This window comes from Postia placenta (assembly GCF_002117355.1).
Source record: "Postia placenta MAD-698-R-SB12 unplaced genomic scaffold POSPLAscaffold_8, whole genome shotgun sequence".
Classification (NCBI taxonomy): Eukaryota; Fungi; Basidiomycota; class Agaricomycetes; order Polyporales; family Adustoporiaceae; genus Rhodonia; species Rhodonia placenta.
The window spans coordinates 1,213,677-1,227,577 of record NW_020169839.1 but is presented as its reverse complement, the minus strand read 5'-3'; the positions used below and the strand labels follow the sequence as shown (position 1 = coordinate 1,227,577).

Sequence of the window (13,901 nt, the reverse complement as noted above, 5' to 3'; positions counted from 1 at the left end):
AGGCTATATCAAGGGCAGAGTAAATCACAGCAGCATAGATAGATCAGCTCGGCGAGCGCGGATACTCCTCTGGTCTGTCCAGGTCGACCAAATCTGCAACGAAAAGGGAAAAAAAAAAGAAGAAACACGCCCGTCAGCGTCTCTCCTCGCCCAGATCAGACGGCAGCCGCGAGGGTACCGCGGAACGAAAGCACTGACCTATGGGCGACGTGAATGTCCTCACGTACGGATGCAGCTTCGACGCCGGCAGCGACGCGCGGTGCGGGTGCGGATGGTTCACGTGCGTCGGCGGCGCGCGCACGCTGAAGCTCGCGCTCCGCGCCATATGGTGCATGAGGTGCTGCCCCTCCTCCCCGCGCGCCTGCACCCGATCTCGCTCCCACTCCTGCCGCGGAGACGCAGCGGGTGGCGGGATCGCCACACGCACCGCGGCAGGCGAGAGCGCAAGCAGCTGCGCGCCCGGGATCGCGTGCGGGAACGGATGTCGTTGCTGCAACTGCGCCTGCTGCTTCAGCGTGTGGGGCCCCGGCCCGGGCTGCGCGTACGCGTACGCGACCGAGTCCGTGTAGGCGTGGGCCGCATGGTACGGCGGCGCGTCGTCCGTCATGTCCGCGTACTGCCCCTGGTAGCGGATCGACTGCCCCTGCCCCTGGTACATCGACTGCCCCTCCAGGAGCGACTCGTCGCCGCGGAACGACCCAAGCGCAGACGACTCGCCGTCCCAGTTGCCCGACGAGACGCGCCGCTGCATGTGCGCGGGCGGCGACGCGAAGGGGACGCCGACGGACGACGGCGACGCGAAGGGGATGCTGATGGATGACGGCGACGCGTGCGCCGATTTGGGCGAGTGCGGCACCGACGAGGACGGCTTCGGCTTGTACCCCGCCTCCTTGATGATCGAGCGCGGGAAGAAGACCTTAACACGTCCGGTAAAGATCAGTTATCAGTTATGGTGGGAGGTGGCCATCAAATGCAGAGAGACCCACGACGAGCGTGATCGCAGACGACACGAAACACCCCACCCCGCCGATCATCTGCAGAAAGTCTCCAAACACACTGTCAGCCCCGGATTGTTCGCAGACGCCGCGCCCATCGCTTACCGGTGGAGAACCTGGACGCCGATAATGAGCACCAGCAGACGCGCGTTAATTAGCATTAGCGGGGGGCCACTCACAAATTGGTGTTCAGCGGGTGCTTCGTCCCCGTGATTCCGTCGATCGCGAGCATCAGCAGCGGCACCGTGAACAGAAACCGGAACACCACCCTCGCGCGCTACGATACGGACTCGGGCGTCAGAAACATAAATAGACACGAAGCCACGGCGTAGCGGCGGTACGCACGTTGAAATATAGGAACGTCGTCAGCCGCACGACGACCGAGGGGTCCGCGCCCTCCGCCTTGACGTGCCGGATGAAGCGCGGGAAGCGCCACAGCACGTAGAGGAACACGAGCGTCGTGCTCAGCGAGCCCGACGAGCCCGCCAGGAAGATGTATGCGTCCATCTGCGATGTAGGATGGCGATGGCAGCAATGAGATGCGCGAGCGCGTCAGCCCTCAGTATGACGCCGGCGGATGGAGGGCCGCGCACCGTCATCAGATCGCGCCGCGCGACGACGCAGACGAGCGGCATGCCGAGGATCGCCACGATGCTGCCTGCGAACGAAGAGCCACGGGTGGCAGGTCAGCGTTGCGTTGAGTGCAAGCAGGGGCGCCGGTCCGCCCTTTCGCCCATTATATGCGCTGTGACACTCACCGCAGTACCACAGGCGGTACTCCCAGCTCTCGAACCACTCGCCCTTGTCCGAGTTTTGGTGGAGCATGTACAGCCAAAACGCGAGCTCTAAACGAACGAGAGTGCCAAGGTGAGAGCGTCAGCCATAGGTGGGGTACACGCGCGAGAGGAGCGATGGGCTTGCCTTCGAGGTGTGTCACTCTGCTCGAATATGAAATAAGGGAGAAAGATGAGCATATCGCCAGCAGCAATCGAAAGACTCAAGGCCGAGGACTCAGAAATCGGGACCGGGAATTGACAGGTTCTTTGACCAGCTGCCTCCTGGCTATGACCAACAGGGAACGCGCAGATAACATAGAGCATATACTAGGTGTATGCGCTAATCGCATCTCACGGGGTGGCGCGGACGAACGTGTGAGGAACCCCGCACACGCGGGAGTGGCGCACACGTAGATACTATGGACGGTTTACCACAAAACGTCTAGCCCTCTGTGATCGGGGAGGGGAAGCCAGAGCCAGAGCTGGGGCAAGCTCCAGCCCGTCCACCAGATGTCACTTGGGATCTGAGATGTGCTGGCCGGACAAATTGGATCTGTAAGTGAAAGCGTAGTTGTGCCCAACTGCAAAGATTTCCACAGGCTCCATCACGCCAGTCAGCCAAAGGTATGGCCGCGACTCTGGAGTGCCCTATTTCTTAAGCGCCCGACTCCGCCGAACTGATCGGTGGAAGAGCTACGTCCGCCCCAACCCGTGGAGGAAATGGAAGACGTAGCTGGGAGGGATAGTCACAAAGAGATGAAGAAGTAGCGAGGGTAAGAAAAAAAGACGGAAGAGAGACACGCACAGCTCGAGGGCCCATGCGCAGCTGAAGATGAAGTTGAGCGGGATGACCCACGCGCGGTTGTGCGGACCGTACATTTGCACAGGTCGCGGCAGGACTGTGAGGTGGGATAGAGCGCGTGGTACGGAATGGGTTGGGACGTTGCGGCAAGTAGCGAAGAGCGAAGAATACGGCGGAGGGGGAGACAAATTCACACTAGCGTGAGTACTATTTCCAAAAGGGGCGGTGGGCCAAAGAAAGCGGTACTTACTGCGATGATCGGGCATGACGACGAAGCCTAGAGCGTAGCGCAGCTTAGTGCTTTGGGGGGGGGGATACAACAGCCCGAGGGACGTACCCTCCTTGTACTTGATGACAGTCGTCGCGATGCTGTATACGACGAATAAAGGTACTGACCCTAGGTAGGAGTACTTTGGGCCAGTGATCAGGCCGGCGACGCGAATGCAAGCAACACGGGACGTACGGTCATGACGCGCTTGAACGCGCCAGGCTGGCGGCCTGCGGACCAGCGTAAGCAGTGGAACCGGTCGTATTCCCATAGATGATATATCAGGAACATAAGGAACTGCGGGGAGTGTCAGGGGAACGAGAATGATGCAGGAGCGCACAAGAGGACACGCACGAGGACGGAGAGGATGGCCCAGAGGAGGAATGCGGTGGGAGACGCGCTGCTCATCCCGGCGAGCACGGACAATCGGCGGCCAGAGCAGCGGGGGAGCGGGAGGGCCGGAGGGAAGCCAGAAGGAGCTGAGAGCAGTGGACGAGGCGGTACGGGAGTGCGGTCAAAAGGCGTGCGTGCGTGTGTGCGGTCGTAAGGCGGTCGTGGGCAGGCGTGCGTGGACGTCGACGGGCGGGATGACGTCGGGTGTCACGCGGGGGGCGGGCGTCGGCGGAGTGGCAATGGAACTCGCAGAGGGCGTCGGTGGGCAGGACGGGGCGTGAGGGGAAGGGAGGGAAACAGCAGCAGCTGCAGCAGATCGAGGTTGGCTTCCGCTCAGGCACACACGGCCGCGGAACTGGCACGCAGATCTCATCGGGCCCCCGATGGGGTATTTGTTCTTCCGTATCCTTCCGCGGCCTTGTCCTCCCTCGACTGTGAGTTGGCGCGGTCTGCACGCTCTGACAGCGGCATCGGCATCTCAGCCTACACCTTCCAGTCTCTATAGCTTCACCTGCATATACGACGCCTATCGTAAACTGCGTGCTTCGTACAGCACGTGACTGCCTCCGACCCGATCACCTGCCCGGACCCATGTGCCGCCCTGCATCGAGATAGGCGGACGACGAAGCGACGGAACCTACTCCACCGATACGCGTCGCTGCACGCAGATCTAACTACCGACGTGCTTCCGCTCATCGTGGCCTTACTCGGCACGATAATGTGTCAGTCCAAGCCTGAGCTGCCTCAACAGCAGCAGTCCCGGGCCCGTGGCCGTGGGATGCAGAAATGCGAGGTGCAATCCATCACCAATATGCTGCCACTGCTGCAAACACAGAGCAAACAGGAGTACCACGACCAATACGATCGCATTCATAGCAACGATGTAACTCAAGGCCCGGAGCCAGCATGCAATGTCCGGAGGAAAACAAAGTCAAAGTAGTGCGTGTTTCAACCGAAAGTTCTATCCCTGCCGGACGATGTTCAGATGGTGTCCGGGCTCCGGACAACGGGTATGAGCCGAAGACTTGCTCTCTTCAGCCGAGTCGCAGGAACATGCCCATGAGACAGACTATGAGTCCGATGAAGGTGATGCTGATGCCACTGACAACCGGCGTGAGCACTCGCAGTAGAGTGTCACCATGTTTCTCGGAAAAACTGAGCACCTTGTCGAAAATATATATGTAGATCCCCGTGATCAACATGATGACGCCCCTGCACAATAAGGTCAAAGATAGTATCGCTGAAGATCCCTCGGGAATCCATACCATAAAAGCAACACACGGGGTAGAGCGAGAAGCATGTAGATGTCTGCCCATCTTGGCAAGCCTCCAAAATTCTGTGCCAAACCTTGCGTCAGTAGCGTTTGAATACGTAGGAAGAGAATCTTACTGCACGCCAAGCACGACCTCGGTTCTCGTTAGAGTACCTAGCAATGTGAACACTGAAGATGTGGGTCACTACAACACTGAGAATCATGAACAGAATGGCGAGGAGCCAGAATGTGTTAAGTAGTGGCGAGCCGCTTGTCTGTACGTATTGTGTAAAGGCGCCGCTCATTGCCCTACAAGTCAAGAACGAGCTTTGGTAAGAGGGAAAGTCCGCGACAATCTTCTGGCGTACGTGAGCATGAGGCCGCAGAGCATGAGGAGGGCCCTCCATTCCATGATCAAGCTCTCCACCAAGAGCCCCCATATCTCAGCGGATAGACCAGGACTGTGAATGGCAGCAGTCATGCTGCCCTCGTATAGACGCGGTTGGCCAAGGTACAGTGCGCGAAAGCTAGCCATGCCGAGGTGGTGGACAGAGTGCGAACCAGTAAAACAATGAGGATGTGTTGCTCAGGTAGTTGCACATGCAAGCGCAAGTGCAAACTGGTGGGCACAGATGGAAGATGAGAGTGCTGCTTCTTCCCAGAGACTAGGGAGAGGTAAGGCGATCAGGTCCGTATAGGAGTTGCCGAAGGCTCGTCTATATAGGGGAGATAGCGAGAATTTGCGGGAATAATGTATCAGTTTGTAGCAAGGGATTCCAGACAAGCTTGACCACGTACTTATTCCACCAGTCAATGGTTTCCTCGTACCATGTGGAATGGGCCGGGTTATCGAAGATCGCCAACATCATATAAAAGAATTATTCTGCATTGAAATGAGTGTCTTCGACTGACCATCCCTCCTGGGAGTTCACGAGCTGAAGAGCCTATATGCTCATGAGAAGCATATCTGGCAACGTGAGAATCAAGCTGCTCGCACCTGAACCATAGCGTATACACTATTATACTTCGTCACAGTATGCATCGCAAATGCATTCCCCAATATGCGTGGTGCGTGCATGACACATCTCTCTGCGTGGTGTGCGTGTTACTTTCAAGCCGTGAAGGCTGCTAACTGGGGGGAACTGGAGGATTATTCTACCCGCCTGCCAGGAGGCGATACGACTATGAGCTAGGCTCCTCTAACCTTGGCGTACTCGCGGAGGCCGACAAAGTTGTCATGGACGACTCGTTCCTGGCGTCCGTTGTCCACCCGTGCTTCTAGCAGTCTGAGATTCACTCCATGTATTGTGTCACATTCTGGAGCGCTGGGCACGCTCATCTGTCGAGGGTCCCGACGCAAAATGGCCGATGTGGCACGCGTCGTGGATCATCTCCTGTACTTAATGCACGCGATGCCTCCGACGGACTCCGAGAGAGCAGTCTGTCAGCGCGCAGCAGATATCATGAAGAACAACTCACCGTAGTTCAAGTGGATGGACGAGGAAACGCGTTCGGTATACATCTGGAACCTCGCTCTCGGTTTCAGTGGCAAGCACGTCAAATCGGCATGTACAAAATCAGTCCACGACCTGATGGCGGGACAAGCATGTTTTGTGGAACATTTCCTGCCAGAGTGGCTTCCGGCAGTCGATATTGAGACAGTGCTGGGTGTTTTGAAGGCGCTCCCGGATCGTCGCCGCTTCAAAATAGTGTACCGTCAACTTATCCTCAGAGTATGTGGGCTTACTCGGAGGCGCACACCATTTGTATGCAGTCGTATAGGTCCTTGTGGGACGCAGCGAGATACCGAATCAAGCATTTCTGATTGCATTCATGCCGGAATGCATTTCAAGTCCCCTGTATGAGATCGCAGTCGGCGTCAAGGTCAGGGTCAGTTTGCTTTGACTTTGCATTCTGATTTGTACTTCAGAGATGCTCACACTCGGCTTCTGCATAGATGTAGCGCATTGCTCCTTACGTGGTTGTTTCTATCCTCTTAGATGTTCCGTAACATCTTGGGCAGAATTCCCAGTGGACAGTGCATCGATACATCAAACGCTGACAATGTAAGGACTTTCGTATCTGACCTCTCATGCTCAGCTTGTCATTTTCACATGATGCGTCACGTGTTATGCAAGACAATATGAACTCAGCAAAAGTCTCCGCTGTTTCAAGCCACTCTCTCGCCGCTTCTCCCTTCACCGTCAACCTTCACTTCATGTCCGCACATTCCTTAGCCATAGTCGATAGCCACGATCTGCTAGAATCAAAGAAATGCAGAACGGTATGGGTACACGGTGCTCAACAGCGAGTCGCTACTGATGACCACTTTCACCTTGGCCCGGCCACAGCCCATTACCGCAAGTCTAGTGGTACTAGCTCTGGACCCGATCCCAAGCCTGTAGAACGGAAAAGAGATTAATCAGACGACGAAGACGACTATACTCCGTACCGGGAAGACGTGCCGGAGAATGGGAGCACCGAAATTGGAGAGTGAGACGAAAGATCGACATGACGGAGCATGGACGACAGTGAGCGGTCGAGAAGTCTGAACGGAAGTGGCCCGTCCTTCAGGCCTGATATGATACAGGCTGCATCATATCAGGACTTCAGGACGGGTCAGTCGAATCTTGTTGCATACTTTCACGTGCGGCGTACCACGTAGCCGTCTGTGGTGAGTTGAAGTGGCTCCTGCGCGGGGGCGCTGTCCCCGAATGTGTACATACACACATAGATAGCTAATGCCTCCGAAGTGGTGACGGGGCATAAAAGGGCGGACTCTCACCATAATCTGGCTTTCTGTGCGTCGTCCTTCCCGAATGCACGCTGATACGCGTGGGCTTACTTTCGTACAGTCCGTAGCGATCTACATGTATTGTGGGATGGTGGATCAAAAGATTCATGGACAAGAAGAAGGATGGCGGCAGGCATAGCCCTTTGAAGGTGAGCCGCTGCGACCTCGCGACCCGATAATTTACGACTGAAACGAACCGTCACCTCAATGTGTATAGGACCTCGGCGAAAAGATCCACAACTACTCCGTGATCCTTCACTCAGGCCTTTTGGTCGGCGCACGTCCTACGGCAAACTCATTAATCCGTCGAGCTCAATGTTGTCCTTGATCTTCATGGCTGCGTTCAATACCATGTCTTGAACGATGCCATGACGATCAAGAAGAACAAAGATCTGTGGGCGAAGGATCTGAAGCTGTTTCACAGGAGAGTTCATCTCCATGTCGATGCGTCCTGCATTGTGGAGGATATTGTGGGGATTGTATGAATTGAGGACTGCGCCACCACCCCTGGAGGCACAGTCAATAAGGGAGCAGGAAAAGCGACAGGAGGTAGAGGATGCGCCTAGGTCCATAAGCATACTGGACCCACGGCAACACGTTCACTCATCTCGCTTGTAGTCTTCCTATATTTGTTGCTATAGGCGCACCCAAGAACATTGTTGTACTTTGATAGCGATACCGACTTACTTGAGCGTCTTCGTGCGGTGCAACAGCTGGTGTTGGTCCAGGAGGCCTGACACAGGCCAAACCGGCATGGCGAAGGCCCACAAGCCCAGAGGCAAATTGTGCAGTAACAATGTGAAGTCGTGCGCTACCGGTTTGGCGCCTGTTGAGTCTTCAGGAGGACAAGTCAACACAGGGGTGTCATGTAGTCCTGCGAAGCACCGCTAGTGGCTCGGTAAGCTGCAAATACTTCTTAACGATGCTCCGAGGTGAATATCATTCGGAGGTTCTCCCGCATGTAGTGTGTTACAGTGGCGGCGTGTTGGAGGCCTGATAGTTTCGACGTAAACACGCTGTTCAATATATTCCTATGTGAGGGTGTATGTCCCCGCCGGTCGACGTTGCCCTGACTCATGCGATTGCGAATGCCAGTTGTCAGCGGGTTCAGTATAACTTTCGTCGGGCTCATAGTCTGTCTCGTGCGCATGTTGCTGCAACTCAGTAAAAGAGGGTGTCTTCAGATTCACATCCCCTTCACCTAGAATGGGGTCGCACCTCATTTCACTACCAACACTGCGCCAGGAAACTGGTCCCTACTTACTCCAGTGTATGTACACGATCCCAGCTGCACCATTTTCTTCGGGATTGAGATGCTACTTCACCTGATACATATCCGTGTTCCCCCGCGCTGGTTCACCATTCTCTGTACGAAAACTCCATATAACAGTACCCAGTCAGGCCAGTGCCTATGTAAATCAGTGTGATTACATCTATATGCGTACTGTAGCTGCGCGTCGCACACATCTGACATGTGTAGAAATCAATCAGCGCACGCAATGAGGATGCAATAGTTTGTAATGCGTAAATCGCACTCGATCGACACTCGTATGCTACATACACTTTCTCAATTTTGACTTCTCAGCACGTCTAGGCACAACAGCGATAGCACACTCGAACTGCGCGGCGCTTACTTGACTTTCGGCGTGTTCTTCGCCTCCGCCTCCTCCTTCTGCCCGAAGATGTTGATATCCCAACGCGTCGAGTAGTAGAAGGGGATGTTGAACCGCGTCGGGCTCTTCTTGCCCACCGCCGTCAATTCCTCGTAGTCCTCCGCCGACAGCGTGACCTGCTTGAAGTTCGAGATGATGCGCTCTGCGGAAGCGCGAGGTTAGCATCGGGGCACAGGTGGCAGGAGGTTAGCCACAGAAACGGACCTTTTTGTACGGACTTGGGGATGACCGAGTATCCGCGATACACACCCCAGGCAACCAGAACCTGCGCGGGAGTTGCGCCAAGCTTCTTCGCGATCGCATGCACCTCAGGGTAGTCCGTGAGCTTCGGCTTCCCGACCACTACAGGCACCGAGGATCGACGGGCAATATTATAGGAATCAGGAAGGAAAGAAGACCGGGAAAGAGTAAACGCCCATCAGCATTGTATAAACGCAATCATATGAAGCAAAATACGCACAGTTGTTACCCAGCGGGCTGTATGCGGTGATGTGGATGCCGTTCTTCTTGCAGAATGCGTCGAGCTCGTCCTGCTGCAATAGCGGGTGCGCCTCAATCTGGTTCGCCGCCTGTATATGCGCCCCATCCTGTCAGAAAATCATCCAAGGCGCAGCCAGAAATGTAATGCGCACCGGCCAGACACCCGTGGCGTCGTAGATACCCTGGATGTGCTCGATCGTGAAGTTGGACACGCCGACGGCCTTGACCTTGCCCGTCTTCTGGAGTGCGAGCATCGCTTTCCAGGTGTCCGCGAGCGACGTCTCTGTGTCGAGCTCGACCCACTTCTCGTCGTCCGCGCGCTTGGGCAAGAGGCCCTTGCCGGAAGCGAACGCGGCGGGCCAGTGGATCAGGTAGAGGTCGAGGTAGTCGATGCCGAGCTGTGAGAGGGTCTCGTCGAGCTCCTTCTCGACGAGCTCAGGCTTGTGGGACGAGTTCCACAGCTTGGAGGTGATGAAGAGCTCCTCGCGCTTGACGACGGAGGGGATGACCTTCTTGAGCGCGCGGCCGACCTCGTCCTGGTTCTGATAGATCATCGCGAGATCGAGATGGCGGTAGCCGTGGCGGACGGCGATCTCAACCTGCGCACAGCGTCAGTCAACGCGGATCTGGTGCGGGATCGCTGGAAGACAGCTTACGGCATTCTCGACCTCGTTGGGCTCGGACAGCCAGGTCCCGAGACCGATCTGAGGGATCTGCGCGCCAGTGTTGAGGGTGAGGAGCTTGCCGTCGGACATCGTGCTGAGTGTATGGAATGGCGAGGGGAAGATGGAGGGAGAAAAGTAAGTCGAGGACGAGGGGGCTGCGCGACACGAGGGCTCTTATACTCCTGGGGCGGCGCTGGCAGTGGCTGAATCGATCCGGCTTACGATGAGCTTGAGGGGGATGATGTCACTTGACAATGACAGAGCAGTCACCTCATTTCACCCGCCCAGCACTTTCGAGTACCGCCCCGGCCTCGGCCCGTCGGCCCGGCGCCTCAAAGGGTGCCCGCTCAGGGATCGATCAAGTCGAGAGCCTCATGTTGGCGACATGTCATCCCGCTCCAGACTCATCTTCAACGTCCCATGCCATCCATTCAAAACAGGAACGGGGTCGGTGGCCACAAGAAAGGAGCCTCATCACCCCTGTCGCCCTCAACCCCCGGCGAAGATATCCAACCCACATTGAGATCCGAGATAAAAGCTCCAAACGCATACTACACGGGCCAAGATCAGAAATCGGATACGCCAGGTAGAATGGAAGGCGCTCACCTAGATATTTCAAAGTGATGTCTCGATGACACGCCGAAGTCCGGGCATATAGCGTGCTCTCCAAATTAACGCTTCCCGATTGCGTTGCCAGTCAGTGCATCGAGCATATATCATGTGGCGTTGATGATGCAGCAGAGCGTAGGTAAGCCAGAGCCCATGTCGGTATACCTCCATTGAGATAAGCGGATGTCGACGGCAAGGCACGGTGTGTCTGACTCCAAAGCGGGGAAGCGACTTGCAACTTGGGCATCTGCGCCATTTTATATATCCAGGCAGTCCACTACGTCATTGACAAATGCGTACTTCTGATATCCGCATGCGGCATACGCCAGAAGGCTGTGCCAGGGCATACAATATGACAGAAAGAATAAGGACATATATTCAGATGATTCAGGAATAGCCCGTCGACTCGCAGCCTACAACATTGTTGTATATAGCCACAATTTCATCCCGTCTGCTTTCATAACAACAGCAGTGGACTTACTGCAGTATAGCTCATGCGGCGAACAACACGTTGACTCCTATATGCTCTGCGAAATGTTTTCAATCCCATAGATCACTGACTGCACGAGTCAGCGCGCGAGCAGACAACAAGGATGAATAACGATCAGAGGATAAAGCCATGTTTATGCTCAAAATGATAGCACAAGGCCACATTCATGTTCAAACCTACACAACATACTACATCACGAAGAAACTCAGAGAAATTGAAGATGCTTACTTGACACATTCTTGAGGTTGTTCATCTCTTCATGGGCACAGAGCGCCATCAACCTGCGAAAGATGCGTCAGCTCTTCCTGTACTTCAGTCAAGAAAGCGGACATCGCAGAGTTCAGTGGCTGCTCAGCAACCAAGCTTTTCGGCATGAAGGCACCAGGCCGTACGCACATGCATAAGTATAATTCCTCCTTATGTATCGCTATGAGCGGCCTACTCACCTATAAATAGCGATCCCATGACTGGCAGTTGAGCAGAGTGGCATACGTGTCCTGGAGAAGATCGTGTCAGACGGCACAACGATCAATATATGAGACCATGTGTCAACATTAATACAAACACAAGACAAACAGGCCCATCTCTCAAGACGTCGGCGCCGAATGCGAATGCTCACCGTCTATGAAACGACATACTCGATTGACATTCCCGGACAGCCGGCGTACGAACGGCGCCGGACTGCCAAACGAGCCTAGAAATGACCTGTCGTCTCCAATCAGCAAGTGCAACGTCGAAACGAGAACCATACAGTAGCTGGTGTATGTGTGGGTCAGAGAATCAGAGAGAGGTTGAGATCACGATAGCAGCACCACACCGCTCAGAATTATGGGTACAAATAACGCATCCGAGTAGGATAAGCAATGTTAGGGAATATTCACCTTAGCGGGCAACGAACGAAATATCAACGAGCAGAAATGATTTTAAAGCCTTCGAGTGATCATCGACACCTGACAAGATGCAGCCCTCGGCAGACTGGACACGATTCTAATGGTCCTCCAGTTTTTCATTAGCCAATCAGACGCGGCCGTATGTCATACTCAAGAAGCACCGTTAGTAAGATGAATAGGACTGTACACCTTACGACTATACAGCCTTGTCTGCATGAAGAGAGCATGTCAGCTATCTGTGACACAAGCACGCAAGTATAGATTTCAGGGATTCGGAGATAAACGTGACAAACGACACGCGTTCGGGATGTCCTGATTTGATAATAGAGCAGGATGACTCACTATTCGACGTTCATGACCAGAAGGAGCAGTGGAATGATGCGTCCCTGGAAGAGTGTCGCGTGAGAACATGAGCTACAAGAATGAGGCGCAAGAAATTGTCGATCAGCTGTTGACCAGCAACAAGAGTACAATCATGATGACGGTGCTATGCCGTGTTCATAATGAGTGGGCACTAATTCGCATCCTACAGGCATAAATGTACTGATGAAGACTCTTATCTCCAATTTGCGTCTCGAGATGCACATTTTCCAGCATGGGACAAGAAATGGCATTGCCTGGCGCTAACGTTGCCTACGGTCGAAGGAGTGGCAATGAGAGAGCACAAGCGTGCCAGCTGAAGCCAATGTATCGCTCGGCCAATGATTGCGCTGGGCCTTGCAAGGCCCGACACAGTATGAGAGACAAGCTTTGCGTCACATCCATCGGGTATTGGTCCTCGGTATAGCGCGGTTGTTGCTGTCTGTAGAGTCTGTCAAAGGTCTCAGCGACAATCGATGCAAAGGCGTAGATGCCACAACAATGTTCAGCGGTTGACTAGCAACCAGATCGAAGTCATGATAATGACGCGAGGTCGTTCATACACATGCTGTACAATCATCCCAGTGATCTATTTTAACAAATGAAGAATACTCACGGCAACGTACGTGACAACGAATGGGTAGACCAGGTTGTTGAGTTGGAGTTGTGTGGTGGAAGCATCCAGGATGGCGCGGGGCCAGTGGCTGTGCAAACTGAAGAGGTCGACTAGCAACTACATTGTCGCTTCATAATGACACTAGGTAGCATACAGATCGCACAAGAGAAACCTGAGGTCAGAGTATCGAGGGGCTTCGTCCAAACCTGTCAATGTAGGGTCAGACTACTCGTTGAAAGACATAGGTTATGAACATTGGCACCAAAGCTAGATATCGCGTCAACTCACCTGCTGACCCAACACAATACGAAGGGTAATCAATCGGTGTGAGACCTACACCTATCCGTCATCACAAGTCCCGGGAAGGCCCGCGAGAACCCGCTGCCAGCAAATGATCATCAGGGCGTGCGCAGTTTCTCACATACTTAATGCTGATTGGAATGAAATCAAGGCAAAGTGCGGTATGGAAGCAAGAGGCTTCACAATCATACATGATGCATTGCAGGACCATTGCTTATATTCTTGAGCATAAGCGCGTTCATGAATCCCTGTTATGCCATTGCCATAGCTTCAAGCCAACAGTGAGCGGGAGAGGAAAGCTATAGCAAACTCATGCTATGGCGTCGTGAACGCTCGGATGAGTGTCTGAGGTTGTAGAACTTCACCACGTTTCAATACGCGCATCATACGCACGATTGCTCTGTGGCTTGTCCTTCAGGCATCCGCAACAACAACTGACAGTTTTCAGCCGTATGGAGGTGCACGGGGTGCTATGAAAATCCCAGCGAAGGCTGATATCAGTTTCAGAGCCTAAGACACAGACTGTGCTGAGCATCAG

At 54.4% G+C, this 13,901-nt stretch overlaps 3 protein-coding genes across 3 annotated transcripts; all 3 read right to left on the bottom strand.

Annotated features, from left to right (window-relative positions):
* Positions 1 to 155: 155 nt before the first annotated feature.
* Positions 156 to 3,249, bottom strand: POSPLADRAFT_1046935 (hypothetical protein; the record flags this gene model as incomplete). Its single annotated transcript, XM_024479161.1, has 12 exons — positions 156 to 198; positions 228 to 916; positions 987 to 1,056; positions 1,175 to 1,272; positions 1,341 to 1,502; positions 1,589 to 1,653; positions 1,754 to 1,840; positions 2,127 to 2,188; positions 2,577 to 2,670; positions 2,824 to 2,983; positions 3,037 to 3,138; positions 3,196 to 3,249. The coding sequence occupies 12 exons, from the start codon at positions 3,247 to 3,249 to the stop codon at positions 156 to 158; spliced, it is 1,686 nt and encodes a 561-aa protein (XP_024338440.1).
* Positions 3,250 to 7,564: 4,315 nt separating this feature from the next.
* POSPLADRAFT_1057413 (hypothetical protein) lies at positions 7,565 to 8,035 on the bottom strand (the record flags this gene model as incomplete). Its single annotated transcript, XM_024480921.1, has 2 exons — positions 7,565 to 7,787; positions 7,968 to 8,035. 2 exons carry the CDS (start codon positions 8,033 to 8,035, stop codon positions 7,565 to 7,567), a joined length of 291 nt encoding a protein of 96 aa, XP_024338439.1.
* Positions 8,036 to 8,687: 652 nt separating this feature from the next.
* Positions 8,688 to 10,327, bottom strand: POSPLADRAFT_1040134 (hypothetical protein). The gene is made up of 5 exons (XM_024477684.1): positions 10,090 to 10,327; positions 9,586 to 10,032; positions 9,414 to 9,522; positions 9,158 to 9,295; positions 8,688 to 9,095 (listed from the first exon to the last, which is right to left on the bottom strand). Exons 1-5 carry the CDS (start codon positions 10,186 to 10,188, stop codon positions 8,911 to 8,913), a joined length of 978 nt encoding a protein of 325 aa, XP_024338438.1. The 5' UTR covers positions 10,189 to 10,327; the 3' UTR covers positions 8,688 to 8,910.
* Positions 10,328 to 13,901: the final 3,574 nt, after the last annotated feature.